The 20,697-nt window shown below is 35.8% G+C and overlaps 1 protein-coding gene across 2 annotated transcripts; it reads right to left on the bottom strand.

The window, feature by feature from the left end:
- Positions 1–5,050: 5,050 nt before the first annotated feature.
- LOC110460212 (aryl hydrocarbon receptor nuclear translocator homolog) lies at positions 5,051–19,316 on the bottom strand. 2 transcript variants are annotated; one of them, XM_021513008.1, is made up of 13 exons: positions 18,701–19,316; positions 17,753–17,832; positions 16,844–16,936; positions 15,515–15,632; positions 15,015–15,044; positions 13,744–13,938; positions 12,691–12,868; positions 11,729–11,835; positions 11,120–11,270; positions 10,070–10,260; positions 8,490–8,683; positions 7,556–7,625; positions 5,051–6,987 (listed from the first exon to the last, which is right to left on the bottom strand). In XM_021513008.1, exons 1-13 carry the CDS (start codon positions 18,828–18,830, stop codon positions 6,632–6,634), a joined length of 1,893 nt encoding a protein of 630 aa, XP_021368683.1. In that variant the 5' UTR covers positions 18,831–19,316; the 3' UTR covers positions 5,051–6,631. The 2 variants fall into 2 exon arrangements, with proteins under 2 accessions (XP_021368683.1, XP_021368684.1); XM_021513009.1 differs by having other exon boundaries at positions 18,713–19,315.
- Between the last annotated feature and the right edge of the window lie 1,381 nt (positions 19,317–20,697).

Raw genomic sequence — 20,697 nt, 5'->3', positions numbered from 1 at the left:
AGCTAGAAGGCGACCTTAATCCGATGTACAATTGAACCCTGCCACACTGTTAATATGTATGTCTATATCAAATTTTGTTGTAAGTGTACCATTATTAGAGCACTTATTGCACAGAAACCTAACAGCCAATCAGAACGTATAAGTGTAATTAATTTTGTGTAAATACTTAATCTTAAACATGCTAATATGTATGTGCACTCCATATTTTGTTGAAATCAGACCATTAATAGCGTAGTTATTGCACGTAAACTGAAATGTGACAGACAGACGGACGACAAACGTTTGGCAGGTGAGCTAATAAATAAAATAACATTTTGTCAAAGATATCGATGAATTTTGGATAGACTTAAATCCTAATACCGTTTTCAATGACTTTTCGATCGTTGTTTAATTAAAGCGATTTACAAGAAAGTTGGGTTGAGTATACAATCTATGCTTGAGGATGAGAATGGTATCATGAGTACAGGCCCTGGACTGACCCTGTTGCTTTCTGAGATTGTAGGAACTTTTGGTTTATTTATCCTATTCTTTTTTCATGTAATTAGTTCCATAAAATTTGGTTTTCTTTACAGACGTGATTTATCAAAGCTATAGTCATGCCGAAAACAAGTTAGCAATCCATAGTGACAGGGTTTGGCCATGGCACCGGAATCCTTAAGTTGTTTCCTTCCCTCTACAAGGAAGTCGTTCTCATTTAACAGAATATAAACAAAACCATTATTTCATTGTTATGATATTTAATAGCAAAATTTCAATTATACAGAATTACAGTACTCCATATGACAACAGAATCAATCTGTTTATACAAATATTCACAGTAAAATGATCACGATAAAAATTCTCTACAAAAAACGAAGAATGATAAATTCGGTATACAAAATGCGGTGACATAATCTACATAAAATAAACCCTGTTTGCCCAGATGTCTTACTCTCTGAAAAATGTCAGAAAAACATTTTGTTTTCAGTCGTTAAGATGGAAATCACATTCAAAGTACAAGGGTTTGTACACTTCCGGACTGTCAAAGTTCAGATGTCTGGATTTCCAGATTTTAAAATGTTGAGTAAAGTAGGTCCCACGTGTATGATTCCAATAACTGATGGCAATCATCAGCTTAAGCTATCTGGCTGTTAAGTAATGAACAGTATTTTAACTCATTCATCCCTGATATTTCATAATGGACTATTCCAACCTTTGAATTGGAAGAGTTCAAATTCGTCTTTAGGGATGAATGAGTCAACAAAATATTATTTTTCATTTAAGTTAAATATGAAGTAGAAAAAAAATGAATGTGTATATACAAAATGTGTAATGTAAAATGTGTTTCACATTTCTTAAAAGATTAATACTTGCTCCTTTTTTCTCTTTTACATTTAAGGATTTTTTCTGTTTTAATGAACGTGGTTGTCCAGATTGACTTCTTTCTAAATGCTGCCTTTGAAAACCACAGCCCCACCCGTCAAAAAAATTACCTTTGCAAATTCTGATCTCATATTTCTAAAATTTGTTTTTCTTCTTTATGACTGTTTCCTAGTTTGCGTATTTCTGATACTTCATGAATAGAAAAAATATGCATCGTTTACTTTCGTTTTCAACTTTGCTTTGTAAACTTAGTCTACTCAGTTTTCTTCAGATCTGATTTGTTCCACGAGTCGTGTCATTTGCCTGCTTATGGAGATATTAAATTATTTCATGACAGCACACACCGCTTCAGCATGTCAAAAGTTGCTGAGACTGTAAACAAAACTTGGGAGATAAAAGGTTTTCAATCAAATAACCCAATATTATAATTACAATGAAGTCCACATAATCTTAACCAAGTCTTTACTGTGAATCACGTATTATATGTGAAAGACTTTTTTTTCCGCAATTGCTATTCAAAGAACGAGGAGAAGTATTGCGAACAATCCATAATCCCCTATTTCCGGTCAAACTTTGGTACAAAAACTATATAAAGGGCCATAATTGTATATAATTATTATTGCGGCATGGGACTTGATTTCAGTATGCAAATTTCTGCTACCCTAAGAGGTACTCGCATGCAAAATTCGGCAAGTGAATGTGAGAGGAGTATATTAGTATACCCCAGACAATGCGAGGTACAAAGGGCATTAACTCTGTTAGTAGTTGGGCATGATACCTTGCAACACTTCGCCATTAAAGAGGTATGTATTCAAAATCAAAATTTGGCAAATGTAGGTGATACAGTGTATGACAAATGCCACGAAAAACGTGATAGACTAACTGACAGACGGACGAAGTGCAAACCTATTGTAACCTTAGTAGTAGTAAGGGGCGGGGACTAATCAATTCTGGAGTATCTGAATAATAATGGAGAAAAATGTCCAAAGATCAATAGACTATAATGACTGTGGACAAGAGAATCTCAATATTGGGTAATATTTCACTACTGTATCTTCACACAAACTCAGGTAATATCGTATCCTAAAGATTGAGTTTCTTTTTGTCCACGTCACAGGTTTTTATCTAAAACTTCAATCTTTCTTATAATTCCTTGTTAAAGGAAGCCGCCACATCACAGAAGGGCTTCCGTTTTTAAATTTGTGCCAAAACTGATAACACAATCCTATTCTGATACATTTACACTACATTATTATGATCCTGTCATAAAGTTTTCAGAATAAATGAGTGTGGTTGGTATTTCCCTACCAGGGGAATGTGAAAGATTTATCTCATTTCCCTACCTTAATTGGATATGAACCTGTTATATGTATGATAAAAAAATAAATGTTTAAACGTATCACATTCTATATTCATCAAATCTTAGGAATTTCATTCACATCCAAACTGCCTACTGAAATAATTTACATCTTCAATGAATGAGTATAGAAAATGTGGGTTTAATTACCTAAAATTAGAAACTATTACGTAATCTGAAACCAGCAATCACGAAATCTACATCAAATCATCACTACTGCAGCAATCACGAAATCTACATTGTACATCAAATCATCACTACTGCAGCAATCACGAAATCTACATCAAATCATCAGTACTGCAGCAATCACGAAATCTACATCAAATCATCAATACTTAAGTGAAATTGACATCCTCAGAAGGATAGCAGTGTCTTTAACTATAAAACCCTTTCACTCCTATGTAACTTTGATAAACTCTACCATAAATTGATCTGGATGAGTCCACTATGGTCTACAGTGTTGAAAGGGTTATAAATGTAATCTTGTGAATGGACAAAAAATGCATAAAATTCTGTATAAAATGGATATAGATCAAGTTGCCAACAACTTGTCATCTCTAATAAAGTCACATATATCACAAATCTAAAATTGTACAATAAACAATGTATGTAACAAACTTGTGACAACAGTCTGGATACATAAAATCACTGTGTCTCTATTTCTAACACCATCTACTGGGAAAAATAATCATGATAAAAAAGTACAACAGTTAAAATCAAAGACTTTGTACAAGCACTACAGTAATTTCTATCAAGCACCAAACATTAAACGTAACTTATAACTTCAGAAAACAAAATCTTATTCTTTAACTCATTCACCCCTGAAGACACATTTGAACTCTTCCAATTCAGAAGCTGGAATAGTCCATTAAGAAATTTCGGGGGTGGACGAGTTAAAATGGTGTTCTTGCTAATTTTAGCCACTACAAAATTTTGCAGATTTCTATTTTGAACATGATCATCATAGTTTTAGATACATTTCGTGAATCTTAAAACTTTTTTAACATGTTAACTTATTTTATCTTTTTCCCTAAAATATTATCTTTTACATGTGTCGATCTTTATATTTCATGCAAATCTGGAATAGCTAAAAAACAAATACAAAACCATTGCGAAAATTCACAAAAATCAGAGCTGAAAAAAAAGGAAAAAATCATAAGTCATGATTCAAAATGAGTCGACATTTGAAAATTTCTTTTTTTACTAACTATAATTTTCAATATATTATGGCACAATTTCTCTACAGCAATAAAAAAAATCACATATATTGTTTTCAAATCAGAATTTTTTCAGTTTAATATATTTTCTACGTGTGATTAAATCAGAAATCAATTTCATTAGCATTTCCTCTACATTGAAATGCCTCTATTGCACTGTAAAAATTATTGCTATTGTAATCAAATTTTCTGAAATGCTACTGAAATTATGCCGTGATTGATGCACAATATATCATTAACTGTGAAACCCTTCATTAAAAAAAACACCCCAACATCTGCATGTTAATTAAAAGTGAAGAATTGTGACCAATACCTCATTTTCCTTCTCAATTTACGGGCATAGAGAAAAGCAAATATCTGGCAAAAACCACTGTTTATCCTCAACATATACATGTACTATCTAAGGCCCAAACAAGGCATTAATCAAGAGATGGAATTTTCACAGAAAATCAATATATGTTCTCTCAATAAAAAACCCATTCATACATTAAGTGAAAAATGTTTACATACACTTTGTGATGATAAGTTAGATAATTTAAAAAAAATCTGTATTTGATAACATCTAATGTATTACGATACTATAACATTTACATAAAGAGCATATACAATTTCAACATATTTTTTGCACAGAACAGTAAATGACAAGTTCTTGTCACATTTCACACTTTTTATTAATATCCACAAGTTTTTTCATCATACGTTTGTTTTACAAAACATACAGTGATGGAACAAAGCTCAAAGTCCAAGTCATCTGCCTCAGTGAAATTATACTTCACAGGCTATTCCGTCTTTGTATATTGCAGAGTTATCTTCTCTTGTGAGCAGGTATTGATTGTTACGTCATTAGTTTGTGTGAGAAATTTACGACGTTTTTAAAAAAAAAAAATGATGACGTTTCTCTCACAAACATATGACGTAACAATCAATACCTGCTCACAAGAGCAGATAACTCTGCAATACGAAAAGATGGTAATCAACTATACTTAATATGACATTTGATTCAAATTTAGGTCTATTTAATTTGAGTACCATAACAGTTTACAACTTTGTTGTAAAAATCTTCAAATTATCGTAAGGATTTAATGCTACCTTACTTTTAAATACACCTTTTTTCCCCCGACAGAGCTCCACACAAAAAACGAACAATTCATATTTCATGACCAATGGTGCACAACCTCTTCCAAGCCCAGAGTTGTTGTTACTTAACAACCAAAATACAGAGATTTGGGGCGTCACTGAAATTTGACATTTTTTAGTCATTTTTCCTCCAAAGATAGTCTTAATTTAAATATGAAACATGAATTGTGACTTATATGTTGATTTTAAAAGCATACTTTATTATTAAAAAATTAAGAAAAAATCCCATAATTTTGCAACATTTACACAAAGGGACAAAATTCAAAATTGTGACCATAATGGGACTACTAATGGAGAAAACAAATGACTGAAATATGTGAAAATTTCAGTTGTCCCAAAAATCTTGGCTGTAGCCATTCACAGGAACAATAACTCTGGATGGAAGGATGGAGATTGTTGTAGTGTTTTTATTAGCTGATAACATCTCTAAACCGTACACAGATTCTTACATTGATAACATTACCGGTAAGGTAACTCAGATCTATTGTAGATAATGCTTAAAACTATATTAATCATATTGTTTTAAAGAGAGATAACTCTAATGCAAAGATTGTAAGGTAGCATGCGCCCTTAACTTTGTAAAACCTTTCTCACAATCATTGATATGGTATATCAAAATCAACTGTATTTTGGCAGAACATGTGAAATATATTGGACGTACTTCTGAAGTTGACATTGAATTCAAGTTTTTTTCTTCTTTTTTTGAAGAAATCTATTCCAACACAGCAATAAATTTTATAAACATAATATCAACAAATCAGCTTGTATACAATGTATGAATATACATGTGTAAAAATAAACAAAAAAATCCTAAATCCTTTTGAACTTAGGGGAAAATATTTATGATTAATATGAACAATAGTAAATTAACACAATATTAATTCAAGGTGCTAGTCTTGAGGAGGAGATGAAACAAATAGATTGCACAAGACTAATACACAATTCCCTGCCCCCTTTTTCCCCATCCCACAAATCCCCTGTTACAACTCCAGTACAACATTAACTATATAAAAGGTGAAAATTGTGCACGTTTAACGAGACTTACTGACAAATGGAAGAGATATATTTCCATTCTTTCAAAGTGTCTGTCAGATCAATTCCATATACCGGGTACAATTTTATCACTTTTACTGATAAATGGAAGGACATTAGATTATCCTAACAGAAGGATTTTTGAATGCCTTAAAACAACACTGTAGAGTTCTAATTACTTGTGATAAAACATATCAAGTTTAGAAATATCAATTCACATTCCAGTAATACAAATCATACAATTGAATAAGAATGACTTTAGAAGATCTCATTATTATACAAAAATACAACTTGTATCGATAAAATGTGAGGGATTAAAATTCCTATGATATACACTACATAATGTGTAGATGAAGTTAAAGACATCCCATAACATCTCGTACCAAACAGTGAAGGGATGTCAAAATATCGCACCAGCATACAGCTAGTACCGATACAATGACAGCTAGTACCGATACAATGGAGGAACACAAAAAAATCTCGGCAATATTTTTTTTTTTTACAATCATGGAAAGATGAACAAAGATCAGTCTGTAAACGTGTTGAACATGCCGGACAAATCACTAAATTCTGGTCCTCCCTGCTGATCTAGCATACGGAACATGTCACTGAATTCTTCATTCTGAGGGGGCTGTTGCTGCTGTGGGTTGGTAGACTGAGTTTGATTGGGTGGGGCCTGCCCTTGCCCCGGGGTTGGCCCCTGTGGTCCCGTCTGGGGCTGGGTCTGAGTGGCATCCCCTGCCCCAGCCTGCCAATGTGACGGAGGCCACATGCCAGTTCCCGCAGCCCCGGCTGGGGAGGAGTGCGTGAAGCTGTTGGGTTGTGAGTTAGGGACACCTCCCTGTGATCCTCCGCCCAGCTGTGTGTAGGTAGGTCCACCCGCTGTCAAAACAATAATAGTTACCATGAGAGTAACTGGAAATGTCAGTGGTGATTTACTTTTACAGTTTAGTGCTTTGAGACTACATGTATTTTGTTGATACAAACTCTCAAGCTTAGCTGGTACACATCACCTTTAATAATTTAAGTTGTTCATGTATTGTTCTAATATTTGTCGTGTCCAAAGTATGGCTACATAAGTAGTCTTGATGTACAATCTCACCCAAAGTTTTCTGCCTTGTCTGAAATCATTTTTCATTTACTATCTAGGCATTAATTACCCTTCCTGACTGCTAGTCAGTTTGTCAGCCAGTTAACTAACTTGATATTTGATACAAATAATTCTCTAAATGTGTACTCTCTGCAACAAACTTTTACATCATACTAATAAAGGATGAAAATCATACTGATCAAATAATACAACTGTCTTGTATTCAACTCCGTAGCTTATGCGTTTTTTACTAATAACAAAGGGGAGACAATTAAATATGTTTCATGGACAGTTTATCGCCTTCTCTCAGGGTGATCTACTCGGTCTATCTGGCAGAATCTCCTACCCTGCAGTACTAACCTGGAGAAGAGCTGCTGGGGCTGATCTGTGAGTAGCCCGCCGCTGGATTGCCTCCAAAGTCAGTTCCAGCCTGTAACAAAACATCAGATATCATCATTTATTTAAATTAAATATCTCAACATCAGTGATCATTTATTAACAATTTAATATTAGTCTAAGGTAGAGGTGTCACGATTCACCGCGATGCACTTGTACCGCGATTATTTATGTTTGATTCGATTCACGATATATTTTCCGGATTTTCGATACGTCACGGTCTGAATATTAGTGTATGCCGCTTCAGCCGAAACGTCAGCGAGACGTTCAAAGTTCATTGGCTTATCTCTAAACCCTAAACCAATCGGCTGCGAGGATGCAATTTTCACAAAGAATTCATAACAAAATGGTGGACCGCTGTAAGGAAATGAAAATTTGTGATGCTCCGGCAAGCTTCAAATCAAAAATGTGGAAACACTGCAGGTTTCCTGAATCGACGGCTTATATATTTCATTTTGTTTATATTATTCAATTATAGCCTTCCGCTGAGGTCGATACCTGGATTTATCGACCCAAGTAAAAGATATATTGACAGAGGACACAAGGCTACCTTGAAATGCTTTGTTGGATTAAAAACTGAACTTTTCTTACAGTAATGAGATAAATATATCCACAAACAGAATCAAAGCTCTTCCATGTGAGCCAATTAGAATCTGCTGCGGTCATCCTTCATCATTTTATATTGTTCAAAGTTTTTGGGGGTTTCCAGCATCAAACAGAAAAGAGGCAATTGCCTAGCTCTCTGGATCCATTTCTTCAAACTAAACAAGTTATTTATTTATCAAATATGCAAATCTCAGTGACTTGGGCGTCGAAACCTAGCTCCCGGTCTGATTGGGCGTCGAAACCTAGCTCCCGGTCTGACTGGAGGTATGTCCAAATATTGAGATATACTGACCTGTGTTTGAGTGAATCCCCCTTGGGCTGGCCAGCTTCCTGAGGGGTTGGGACTTCGTCTGACCCCTGACCCCTGGGTCTGCTGGGACATGGGCATACTTGCAGCCACACTCTGGGAGGGGTACTGCTTCATCTGCTGGTTAGGCGAGTTGTAGGTGGAATAAATATCCTGTCTACCCACCTGTCGACTGCCAGCTGCAAACACAGATCAGATTCAATTAAACCTCTGATTTAAAAAGAATTAAGTAATAATCTCACACTTAATTGTGGCATCAATTCCTGCGTAAAATTCAAATGTGTCATCAATTCTAGTATACCTTTCAAATGTGTCAATTTTTGTGTACCCTTCAAATATGTCATCATTTCTTGCGTACCTTTCACATGTGTCATCAATTCTTGTGTCCTTTCAATTGTGCTACCAGCTGTTTTAAACTCTGTGTCCCATTCAAATGAGTCATCAGTTAAATCAAAGTTCACATATGATGAGTTCGCTAGCTTGGATTAGATTGGAGGTGCAAGTTACAGTAAGGTAGCTAGTATCTTAAAAGACATAGCTGAAATGTGTTTCCTTAGGATTCTTCACATTTAAACTCAGCAAATGGAATCTTGTGACACAATACTCTACTGAATGTAGATATATGTTATCTGATAACATTTATCGTACATGTCAATAGATTTCTAACAGAGAGCTGTTTATGTTCAAAACTCGATACACTTATGTTTTACAGTGGATTCCTCTTAATGTCTGTTTAATATCACATCTTCCTCTGACAACTGATATATGACATTAATAGGACTGTACCTTGTACCTACCTCCCATGACTGTGTTGTAGTTATATACCTACCTCCCATGACTGTGTTGTAGTTATATACCTAACTCCCATGACTGTTTTGTAGTTATATACCTACCTCCCCTGACTGTGTTGTAGTTATATACTTCCCTCCCATGACTGTGTTGCAGTTATATACCTACCTCCCCTGACTGTGTTGTAGTTATATTCCTACCTCCCATGACTGTGTTGCAGTTATATACCTACCTCCCCTGACTGTGTTGTAGTTATATCCCTACCTCCCATGACTGTGATGTAGTTATATACCTACCTCACATGACTGTGTTGTAGTTATATATCTACCTCCCATGACTGTGTTTTAGTTATATACCTACCTCCCCTGACTGTGTTGTAGTTATATATCTACCTCCCATGACTGTGTTTTAGTTATATACCTACCTCCCCTGACTGTGTTGTAGTTATATACCTAGCTCCCATGACTGTGTTGTAGCTATATACCTACCCCCCATGACTGTGTTGTAGTTATATCCCTACCTCCCATGACTGTGCTGTAGTTATATACCTACCTTCCATGACTGTGTTGTAGTTATATATCTACCTCCCATGACTGTGTTTTAGTTATATACCTACCTCCCCTGACTGTGTTGTAGTTATATTCCTCCCTCCCATGACTGTGTTGCAGTTATATACCTACCTCCCCTGACTGTGTTGTAGTTATATACCTATCTCCCATGACTGTGTTGTAGTTATATACCTTTCTCCCATGACTGTGTTGTAGTTATATACCTACCTCCCATGACTGTGTTGTAGTTATAGGATTCGTATTCCGGCTGCTTGGTGGACATGTTGTTGATAGTGTCAGTGGCCAGTGGACGGGGTGGGGTGTTGTACGTGATTGGCTGGCTGGTATCGGCCACTTGTTCCTGAGGCGTGGTCAGGCTAGGGGCAGAGCCAGTACTGGGAGCTCCTTGCTGGACACTTCTGTTGACGGAGCAGTGCAAAATGACAATCATAAAATTTGTGACATGTAGCTTGATTTCTTTCATGGTATTTTCTTTTCAATCCCTCTAAATAGATCTGATTACTCCTCACTACTGTTATATTCAAGCAGATAAGTGATGCAGCATCAACACCTAGGATTCTGTAAATATAGACTCTATTGGTCTACATGTTTTTTGGATGGTTATGCTGAATGAATCAGACTGGTCGGTTCTCATTCAATCAGCACTGCTCATTCATCAGAACACTGACCTTCTTCCACCCACAGGATGATGGCGTCTCCTGGTCTCGAGTTGAGTTGGTTTACCTACATCTTTTTTGCTACTCTGCTTTTTATATATGAATAATGTACCACATCGCCGTGCTATTCTTGTTCAACCAGTGAAGTGTTTATATGTGAGGTTTGATGACAAGGACAGTACATACTAAGTCACCTTAGTCAGACAAATGGGTGTCTGATGAAAGTACAAATCGTACTGGTCACTAAAAATGTCACAAAATAAGACTTCACTGGTTGTGCCAGATGAACCTTTATACAATCCATACTAACTTAACCCTTTCACCCCTATGTGACTTTATTAGACTCTACCATACTTTGATTGGGGCGAGGTCTATTAGGGTCAACAGTGGTGAAAGAGTTAAGAACTTTTTTGGAAAAAGGTTCATACTCATATTTTTGAAAAGGCTCCAGGTCTGCTTAAAACCAAATTTTGTTCCATAAATCTACCTTTAAACATAAAGCAACTTTTTTGATATGCAGCTCTGTTGAAAATTTCAGCTTGCCTTTCTTCAAACTTCCTCAGACTTGTGCAGACCTCAAGTTTGCTCTGATCATACTTACTTGGCGCACGTGTTTGTACAAACAATATATTCCACCTCGTCTGTGTACGGGTTCTGGAAGCTGAAGCTGCTAGTCCGTAGCCACACCCAGTCGTGATTGGAGGCCCTGAATCTGTACATGATGGACATGACCTGTCCCTTCAACTTTAGGACTGAAAAAAACAAAAATAATCGTATCCAAATTAAACTCAGGATTGGTCAGAATGTTTACCATGCAGGAATTAAACCTTAACCATTTGAATTCTTGTTTATATCTGAATAGATGGGTTTGCAGATTTACACTTATAACTGAAAATATATGGGCAGTTGGGGTCTAAAGAAATAGCCAAATTTGTATAGTGGGCCAAGATATTTATTTTTGTTGGTATAGAAATGTTTTGCTCTTTTACTTAATTATATTTAAATACATTTGCACTATGTTGAATCTGCATTTACATAGTAAGATTTCACTTTTGAAGGCATCAGAGAGATTGAAAAAAATAAATCAATCTTGTGTTAAAATGAGGGTGATATTCTTTCGTTTCCAATTTGTCTTGTTCACGGACAAACATTTAACAGAAGAGAAAACTTTCTGTTTTACTAAGTCATTGTGTGTTAGCAATATTATTACCTTGTTCAAATGTGTCCTTCATATGACCTTTGTCCTCAGGGTGGTAAAAATCAAAAGCCGATTTACCGAGGAGGTCCTGTGGCTGATAACCTAGTACAGCTGTCACTCTGTAAACACAGAAACAAACCGTGTACTATCTTGGTTTGGTGTAAAAATCAGAATACAAATAATTCAACCCTGGAATTATAACACAGAAAACATTATATTATATTCACAGCCCAGACATTCAAATTCTTATTTATATAGCTTAACGACATCTTAACGCAATACTTGTACAGTGTATATTTTTAAAATAATGAAATTTATAATTTAGCATACATGCATAGGGATCCTAATGAAATGTCTATATACAAGAAATACGGTTAAAACTGTAAGCCATTGGCATACTTATATCCCAACTGTTTTTAATGCCTCAGTGAATCAGAGACCACAGTGACCATCTTGAATCTCAAAATTTAAAAGGTCGCATTTCAATATAAAGTATACCTTCTATGTACCATGCCAATGAGTATCAACACAGTTAGTCCCATAGAATTCAAGTTACAACTTTTATTATCTCAGCCATTCAGAGGCCATAGTGGCCATTTTGAATCCCAAAAATTGGCCATTTGATGTAAAGTATAACCCCCCTATCGTTACTTCTAGAAAATTTCACTGTAAGTTGACTGGTTAAAAAAGGTTGGAGAAGTCCTTTTATACTTCGAGATTAACACTTAATCAGTTCAGAATGATACTAATATATCCATATGTATTAAAAAACATAAAATCACACAGGAGATTCAAATTTTCCATGCTCAGCTACAAAATAATCAAGATCACATGGTTTGAACAGATACATTTTTATTTAACTCATTCATCCCTGAAATTTCATAATGAACTACTCCACCCTTTGAATTGGAGGAGTTCAAATGCATCTTCAGGGGTGAATAAGTTAATTGACACATGTCTACTTCCAGACCTACCTCTGATCGACAAACGTGAACTTCCCCTCGATACTGTGACGTGATATAAACTCTGTAGCTGCGTTTGGTCCCATTAGGTCATTGCAGTTGGGTGTACTGGTCACCTGGAGACGGCCAATGGCTACCAGGCAACAGTGACCGCCTCCGTTCTCGTCCGTGTCACGGTCAATCTGGACACCTAAACATTCACATATCCAATTAATGTAGTAGTTTCATTACTAAATTAGGCATTGTGTATTCAGAACAACATGAATGCTATTACATTGTATTAACCATTTGCCCCCTATAAATACTTTAGTAGACTCTACCATGCATTGATATGGATGAGTTCATTATGGTTTACAGTGGTGAAAGGGTTAATACCTTAATTACTGTTAATAGGTTTATTTTCTTAAAGGAAATCAATTTTCGAGATTCAATGCAATGGTAAATCTTTTGCAATTCTACTTTCCTAGGTAATTATTATGAATGATTAAATAGCATCATCTAAAATGCTAATTCAAATATTCACAGATGAAACTTTTGGCAAACTTTTCAAAATAAAGTACACAATTTACGGTATAATTTCTTGTTTATGATAATAAGCCAAATCTGTGTAACAAGGTATCAAATCATCCCATGAGATTTCCAGCTCTATAATAAACATTGCCTTCTTTGCATTCATAGATACTGGCAGGAAAAGGTTCTGTACAGTAAACCCTGCCTAAGTTGAACCCAGATTTGTCAAATACCCCTCCTCATTCCAACAGGTTATCCAAGTTCCTGTCCCTGTTATTTACCCAATATCAACTACAGCAACTTGACTCAGATGTGTCAAACATCGGGTTTGGACAAATGATTAATTCTATGTGAAACCAATTGCTTAAATTCAGGCTGAAACAAGATTTATAGTGACGTATTCAAAGCTAGTTACAACTTAACGGTTAACCATATCATGTTTTTCTCTCTTTTAACTCTTTCTGTTTTACTTTCTGTATTTTTTTCTTTTCTATCTTTTTGGATTTTTTTTCTGTATGTTTCATTTTCTTTCCATTCATCCAACGTTTTATTTACCTGATGGCGGCCAGTTTTTGATGTAGCCTGTGACGTGTACGACAGTGTAGTGGTTCCCATCGATTGAAGGGCCCAGCGTGTTCCTCTGTCTGATACGTATGGAATGGTTAGCTGTCATTGGATCTACCTGTACATTACCCATCGTCATACGACATATAAAACCTCGCCGGGATCCCATACATAACCGAATGGAGGCTGCAACGAAAATTTGACGGTCAGAAAGACGCAAAACTTTTTTCTGTTTCAATGTTGGATATTCTGTATCCCATTCCAACTTTTTCACTTTACATCTTAAAAGCCCTATTCATTAAATTTTTACCAGTAAAGTATCAGGTTTCAGTGATTTTTCTTGCTAAGTTTTACTGCCGAAAACAGGCTGCTTCCCCTAGCTAAATAGGGCCTTATTTTCCCAAAATGACAAAAACTGAGGAATCAGTTCAATACAAATAATGCTATATTTCCCCGATTCATAAAAGAACAGGCTGCTATAAAATTAAGGTCACAAAAACACCGAGTTTTAACATGAGCATTAAGTAAAGAGTTTTGTTATATTGGCTAAAATAATTTTCAGTTTGATACAATGCTCGAACGCGACATCATTTTATGTGCCATCAGTGGCAATGATACTGTAAAAGTAGAATTTTTTGTTACATGGAAAAGGCTTGGGTTTTTCTAAAAAAAAAAGTTTATTTATAGATTATATAGATTAAAGATATATAGAATATATAGATATCAACACCATTGCCAACGCCAAAATGTCCACACCCAGACGAGTCATACGCCAACATTTCTGCACACCAAAATTTTAACCTTTATCGTATATTCAGTAAAGTCAGTAAAAACAATGTTTGCCTACTGGAAATATATATAGACTATTACATCTATGTTAGCTTCCCTTTTACGCTTTCTTATATACCGACTGTTATTTTCATAAGCTCATCATGATAATTAATATTTCTACATATAACTTTGGTTTTGTTTGTGTTTTACGTCCTATCAACAGCTATGGTCATTTAAGGACATGCCAGGTTTTGTTGGTGGAGGAAAGCCGGAGTTCCCGGAGAAAAAACACTGACCTACAGCCAGTACCTGTTGACTACTCCACATAGGTCTCGAACCCGTGACCCAGTGTTGGAGCAGAATGTCAGACGCCTTAACCACTTGGCCACCGCCGTCCCTTACATATAACACAACAGACCTAACAATTTCGAAAATATGAATTCAACACAGCTTAACCTTTTTTGTTTTTGCAACATTGTGTATATACTTACTCTGGTGGCTGTCTTTCTTGACTGTTCCAGCTGGAAGATCAACAATACATACAGTGACACAGGGATCTTAGATTTATCTGTATTACCAAAGTATTTATAAGTAGAAGCCCATTTCTTTATCTTCAGAATAATTCACATAATATTGATAGATTACTGCATATAAATTCATAAAATATACTTATCAGACTTAAACAGTTAACCGGAAAACCCATAGGACAGATGGTTGTATGGGAAGTCTGGACTGTAGTTGCTGAACTGCTGAACAGATTACATGTAATAGAATCCATCCCTGATGTGAGGTATGGATAATAAGGTCATTCAAACCCAAGGTGACCCCATACCTTTTCACGTCTGATCGGGGAATCAAACCCTGGCCGCCTTGGTGAAAGGCAAGTGTGCTATCCACTGCACCACCTGACCACCCTAAACCAGCATAGTAAATGTATGAACTGTGCAAATCAAACTGGGATAGACCACTGATATGATGTATTTACACTTACTTTTCAGGTCGAGGATGCGACCAGTGTTTTGAGATTCTGTTGTGGACAGTTGTTCCCGTACTTTCTCCTGGTCGTCGGGATGGACCAGTTCATATAAGGTGTTACCAAACCATTCCGTCTGTTACACAAAATAGTTGTTTTACAACGAGAAGAATTTTCAATGAATGGTTGTCTTTGCAGATGAATGCATGTTCTGTGGTTTATGAGCATTCAATATCAAAGAATTATGATACAGGGGGTATATAGGGGGGATATTGGGAGGATATTGGGCTCATGTCCCCAGCTTATGTAGTCAATTATTCTTACGGTAAGTTAGAATGTTATCATTAAACAAAGGGACAAAGGGAAGTTATATAACAAGCACACATACTTGTAAAGGACAGGTTCCCATAAGGCTAATTTTTTGGCATTTTCAGATTTCTCCTATTCGAATAATCTGTCAATACCTTGCCTATAAATTGTCTTGACAGGTAAGTTTGAATTTCGCCCAAAGCGTTTCTTTGGAGGTCTGATTTTGTTTACCTTAAATACAGTTTGAATAAATTCAACTTTCTGTTCAGATTAATAAGCTTTAAGGTGTGTAAAATTCCATAATACTCCAATCCGAATTTGAAAATTTATACAACCCCTGTCTATTTTTTTTATCGGATTATTAGAATTGTACACAGTCACAGCTGTCTTTACCCTATGACTGGTTGAGTATGTTAATCATGATCATAGCTATAAGATGAAACCTTTTGACCCCAAAACAACAAAGGACTAGAGGGGACCTCATCGATGTATTCAAAATTCTGAACAGCATTTTTGATGGAATAGTCACTTTGAACATGTTCCAGATGGGTAACAAACAGCAGAACGACGGGACACTCACAAAATATATTCAAGAAACGCTATCGTCTAGAGAGTAGAAGGAACTTTTTCAGTTTCCATGTTATCAGACAAATGGAACAGCTTACCACAACATGTCACTGATGCAGCCGATGTCAAACAATTTGAAATCTTGTTAGACAATCATTGGAAACGAGACGATAATAGTGAAAATAGAATGAATTGTGACATTTTTAAAACACCAGAAGTTGGTATAATTAATCTCTTTTTATTATATAATAATTTTGTATGGTACAGATACAGCCGCTAAAAGCCTGCGTCTATCATGTATCGTACAAAAATTGTATGAAAGATTTTATGAAGGGATGAATATAGTGGAATGGTCTTACATTGGAAAATCTTTTGAATTTTAAATGAACAACACTCTCACAACACCGTCACATAGGCAATGCTTTGCTGTCTATGAGGGAGATAAACAATTTTGACACATCTATACTGTACCTGTGACTGATGCAGTACAGGCGTGATGGAGTCGGACACGTAGATTATCCGCCCCGTGTCACATTGGACCACAAACAGGAAACCATCTGCTGCCTGCAAAACAGAGCATACAAAATCGTTAGTTTCTTCATTTTCTTACAAATTATGTCGACATTTGAGTTTTTCGTGATCATATGAAGGTGACAATAACGACACCCAAAAAATGTATGTATTTTTTTCAGTTCCTGTTAGAAAGATTAGAGATGAAAACTACGACTGCAAGTAAAGAACCATCAACAAGCTATCAATTAATTTGATTTCGTACATCAGGACACCAGCTGATCAACACGATGTCATTAACGAAATTTTTACGGCCAAATTTGTCTGCTGACAGACTTGACAATCCGGTGTCTGTCGGTATATAAGCACCTCTATCATGTACTTATCAGTGCGCAACAAACTGTTGACAAAGTTTTATGGAAAGATTGTAAACTGATCTTAACTTACAATATCATGCTTAAGCTTGATACAAGTAGATTCAGTAATACTCACATACCTTATTTTTTCGCAAATAAAAATCAAAACCGTAATAGTGGAAATGTTCGCGTGTGAAAATGGTCACATTGTGACCCTTTAGACTGATCTCGTCATTGAAATTTTCGCATTGGCAATACTTCTAAAATCTATAAATTAAATTTAACTATATTTTTTTATCTCTGTGAATAAATATTTGTGTGTCGATATTTTCATGTGAATTTACTCACCACAAACAGCGGATACATTTTTCACCACTAAAAATTTCCACTTTTACAATATTTTTACTTATTCACCCCTGAAGACACATTTGAACTGTTCCAAAGCAAGGGTTGGAATAGTTCATTATGAAATTTCAGGGGTGAATTTGTTAACTTGATCTACATATGGACTTACCTCTAATATAAGGTGTTTGAGTTCCTGGTCGGTGAGGAAGGACGGTTTGTAGGAACCGTCAGAATTGGTGTTGCCTGTTCCTGAAAAGATCAAGCAAACACTCATTTAACATCTTGTATTTAAGAACAATAAGTTGTCGGAATTGTAAAATGCTAAAACATAATTTCAACATGGGACCCTCATCAGAACTCTACATGGATGCTCTAAGAATAAGCAAACTATGTTTTGTGATCTAAACTTGTGATCTATCTAGTTCATATTACCTTAAATAATACATAAAAGTTGGTGTGAAAATATAATCTCCAATAGTATGTTGCACATTTAATCTAACAACTTTTACACTCAATTCAGAATTTAAGGTAAAATTTGACACAGCTCAACAAATGCAATTTCAAAACCTGTACACATTTTTTTAATTTCTAAGCGTGAAATGTTTTTTATTCATCAAGTGTCTTCAGACAAAAAAACAGAAGAAGAAAACATTCACAATGACAAGGTACATAAATTACCTAAAAAGAAAATATTACTCGTTAATATGTACAGTAAAACTATGTTATAATGTCACCATTTGCCTAGAGCGATTTTGGTGTTATAAAGAAATTTGGCGATATAAATTGAGGAAAACTCTTAAGAAAACAAGAAAAAGGGACCTTGAAATATGTTGGCAATAAGTGAGGTGACAAATGAAACGAGGGACATTATATCGAGGTTTTATTGTATTTTAAAATAGGGCTATAATTAGTTCATAGCTACCCAGGTTTTTCATGTAGCTTCGTTAACCTGGAAAATGTTTTCGTACTCTTCTATGGAAAAAACACTGAAGTGTCTCAACATACAAGTTTTCACAGCGTAACATTTTTTGGTTGACATCTGTCTTTGATATTTTTCACCACCAATCTCTAAAACCGTTTCAGCTTTGACCTCAGTTTGAGCTGGAACCCACATTACCTATACTAGTACCTCGAAGCGTTTTCATGTGGGACACTGCCATTCTGAGGATAGTCAGTTTGTCTGGCTTCCTGGCCAACGTGCTACAGGTGGGGACCATGTCGCAAAGCTCGTTAATGTAGGTCGTCATCTTGTTCCTCCTGCGTCGCTCAATCTCACAGTGGCTCTCCCTGTAATGGGGGTAAACGGAATAATTCCACTTGTGAACAGAACTCAACTTTCAGTTTCATTATTTCATATTTCCTTAGAGATTTATTCTTTTCTTTCATCGCATAATGTCTTATTCCACGAAGTTAATACAACCAGATTTACCTAGAATTCATGCACTGCTATTTTCCGTGCTTAGTCACAATATTTAAAATTTGCAACACAGGTGATATATTATAAAGAGGCAACATTTAAAATCATTAAGAGACAAATGTGTAAATACTTATTGCAGGATATACATGCCTTTTTATGAACATACAAATGCATTAACAGAATGTTGTAATCAAGACATAACAAAGAGTATGTAAAAGGTTTGAGTACAGTGTATTTAGTGACAGACATAAAGTTGTATATAGTGATAGAAACAAGAGGCCCAAGGGCCTTAGCGGTCACCTGAGTTATATCATAGGTACTGGTAGCTTTATTTTATTGTTTAGATGTGATGTGGAAATCAGCATGTAAACTAAGTGAAATACAATACTTGTCATGTCATCAAAGGATAAGAATTTTAAAATATTTGTAAATGTTCCCTTTGGGGCCCCGCTCTAACCCCTGGGGATGGGGCAGGAATTCCAAGTTTACAATGTGATACCGTCATCCACCAAAGATGATTCTGACCAAGTAAAAATAATTTCCAACAGAAAATTGTCAAAATATACCCAAAAGTGTTGTTTCCCTATATAAACTATAGTAAACTTTACCCCCTCCCCAAGGGAGAACGGATAGCTCGGGGGTCCTGAAATTTACAATTTTAATAAAGCCCCTGATGATCTTTCCATCCATGCAGAGAAAATGACTGTAATACCTCTGAGTCTGGAGAAGAAGATTTTTGAAATATTGGCTATTTTTCCCTTTTGGGCCCCGCCCTTGCCCCTAAGGTTGGGGTAAGAATCCCAATTTTACAACTTAAAACCATCTTCCTCCTCCAAGGATAATTCTCACCAAGTAAAAATAATTTCCAACAGAAAATTGTCAAAATATACCCAAAAGTATTGTTTCCCTATATAAACTATAGTAAACTTTACCCCCGCCCCAAGAGAGAACGGATAGCTCAGGGGTCCTGAAATTTACAATTTAAATAAAGCACCTGATGATCTTTCCATCCATGCAGAGAAAATGAGTCTGGAAAAGAAGATTTTTGAAATATTGGTTAATTTTCCCTTTTGGGCCCCGCCCTGGCCCCTAGGGTTGGGGTAGGAATCCCAATTTTACTATAAAGTTGCCTCAGCTACCAAGGATGATTCTGACCAAGTTTGAAAAAATTCCATCCACTGGTTCTTGAGAAGAAGTTGATAATGTAAAAAGTTTACACAAGACGCATGACGGACGGAAAGTGATTGGAATAGGTCACTTGAGCAAAGCTCAGGTGACCTAAAAAAAGGTGTATATAGAGACAGAAATAATGTGACAGTCCTGGTGTACAGTGTATTTAGTGACAGAAATAAAGTTGTATATAGTNATGGTGGTACATTGTCTCATAATTAACCGATGCTAAGACAAGGGGGCATAGGTGTAAATGTCCATGCTAAAATGGTGGTACATTGTCTCATAATTAACCGATGTTAAGACAAGGGGGCATAGTGGTAAATGTCCATGCTAAAATGGTGGTACATTGTCTCATAATTAGAATTAATCGATGCTAAGACAAGGGGGTATAGTGGTAAATGTCCNAGCACCTCTGATTCTAAACAAGGAAAATGAAGAAATCTTAGCACACCGACTCCTTTGGGCTCTACCCTACAGCCCTTGGGGGTAGGGNCTGCTAAAATGGTGGTACATTGTCTCATAAT

The sequence above is a fragment of the Mizuhopecten yessoensis genome, unplaced genomic scaffold (assembly GCF_002113885.1).
Source record: "Mizuhopecten yessoensis strain PY_sf001 unplaced genomic scaffold, ASM211388v2 scaffold10331, whole genome shotgun sequence".
NCBI classification, from domain to species: domain Eukaryota; kingdom Metazoa; phylum Mollusca; class Bivalvia; order Pectinida; family Pectinidae; genus Mizuhopecten; species Mizuhopecten yessoensis.
Note: the sequence above shows the minus strand (reverse complement) of the source record. Positions and strands in the feature narration are given on the sequence as shown.

Excerpts from the sequence above, each read along its gene's own strand:
- LOC110460212 (XM_021513008.1), bottom strand. The coding sequence starts at position 18,830 with ATGACGACCTACATTAACGAGCTTTGCGACATGGTCCCCACCTGTAGC. Across the intron at positions 15,633-16,843 it reads CTGTACTGCATCAGTCACAG|ACGGAATGGTTTGGTAACAC; the intron begins GTACAGTATAGA and ends TTTGTGTAACAG. Across the intron at positions 15,045-15,514 it reads TCGCATCCTCGACCTGAAAA|CTGGAACAGTCAAGAAAGAC; the intron begins GTAAGTGTAAAT and ends TTGATCTTCCAG.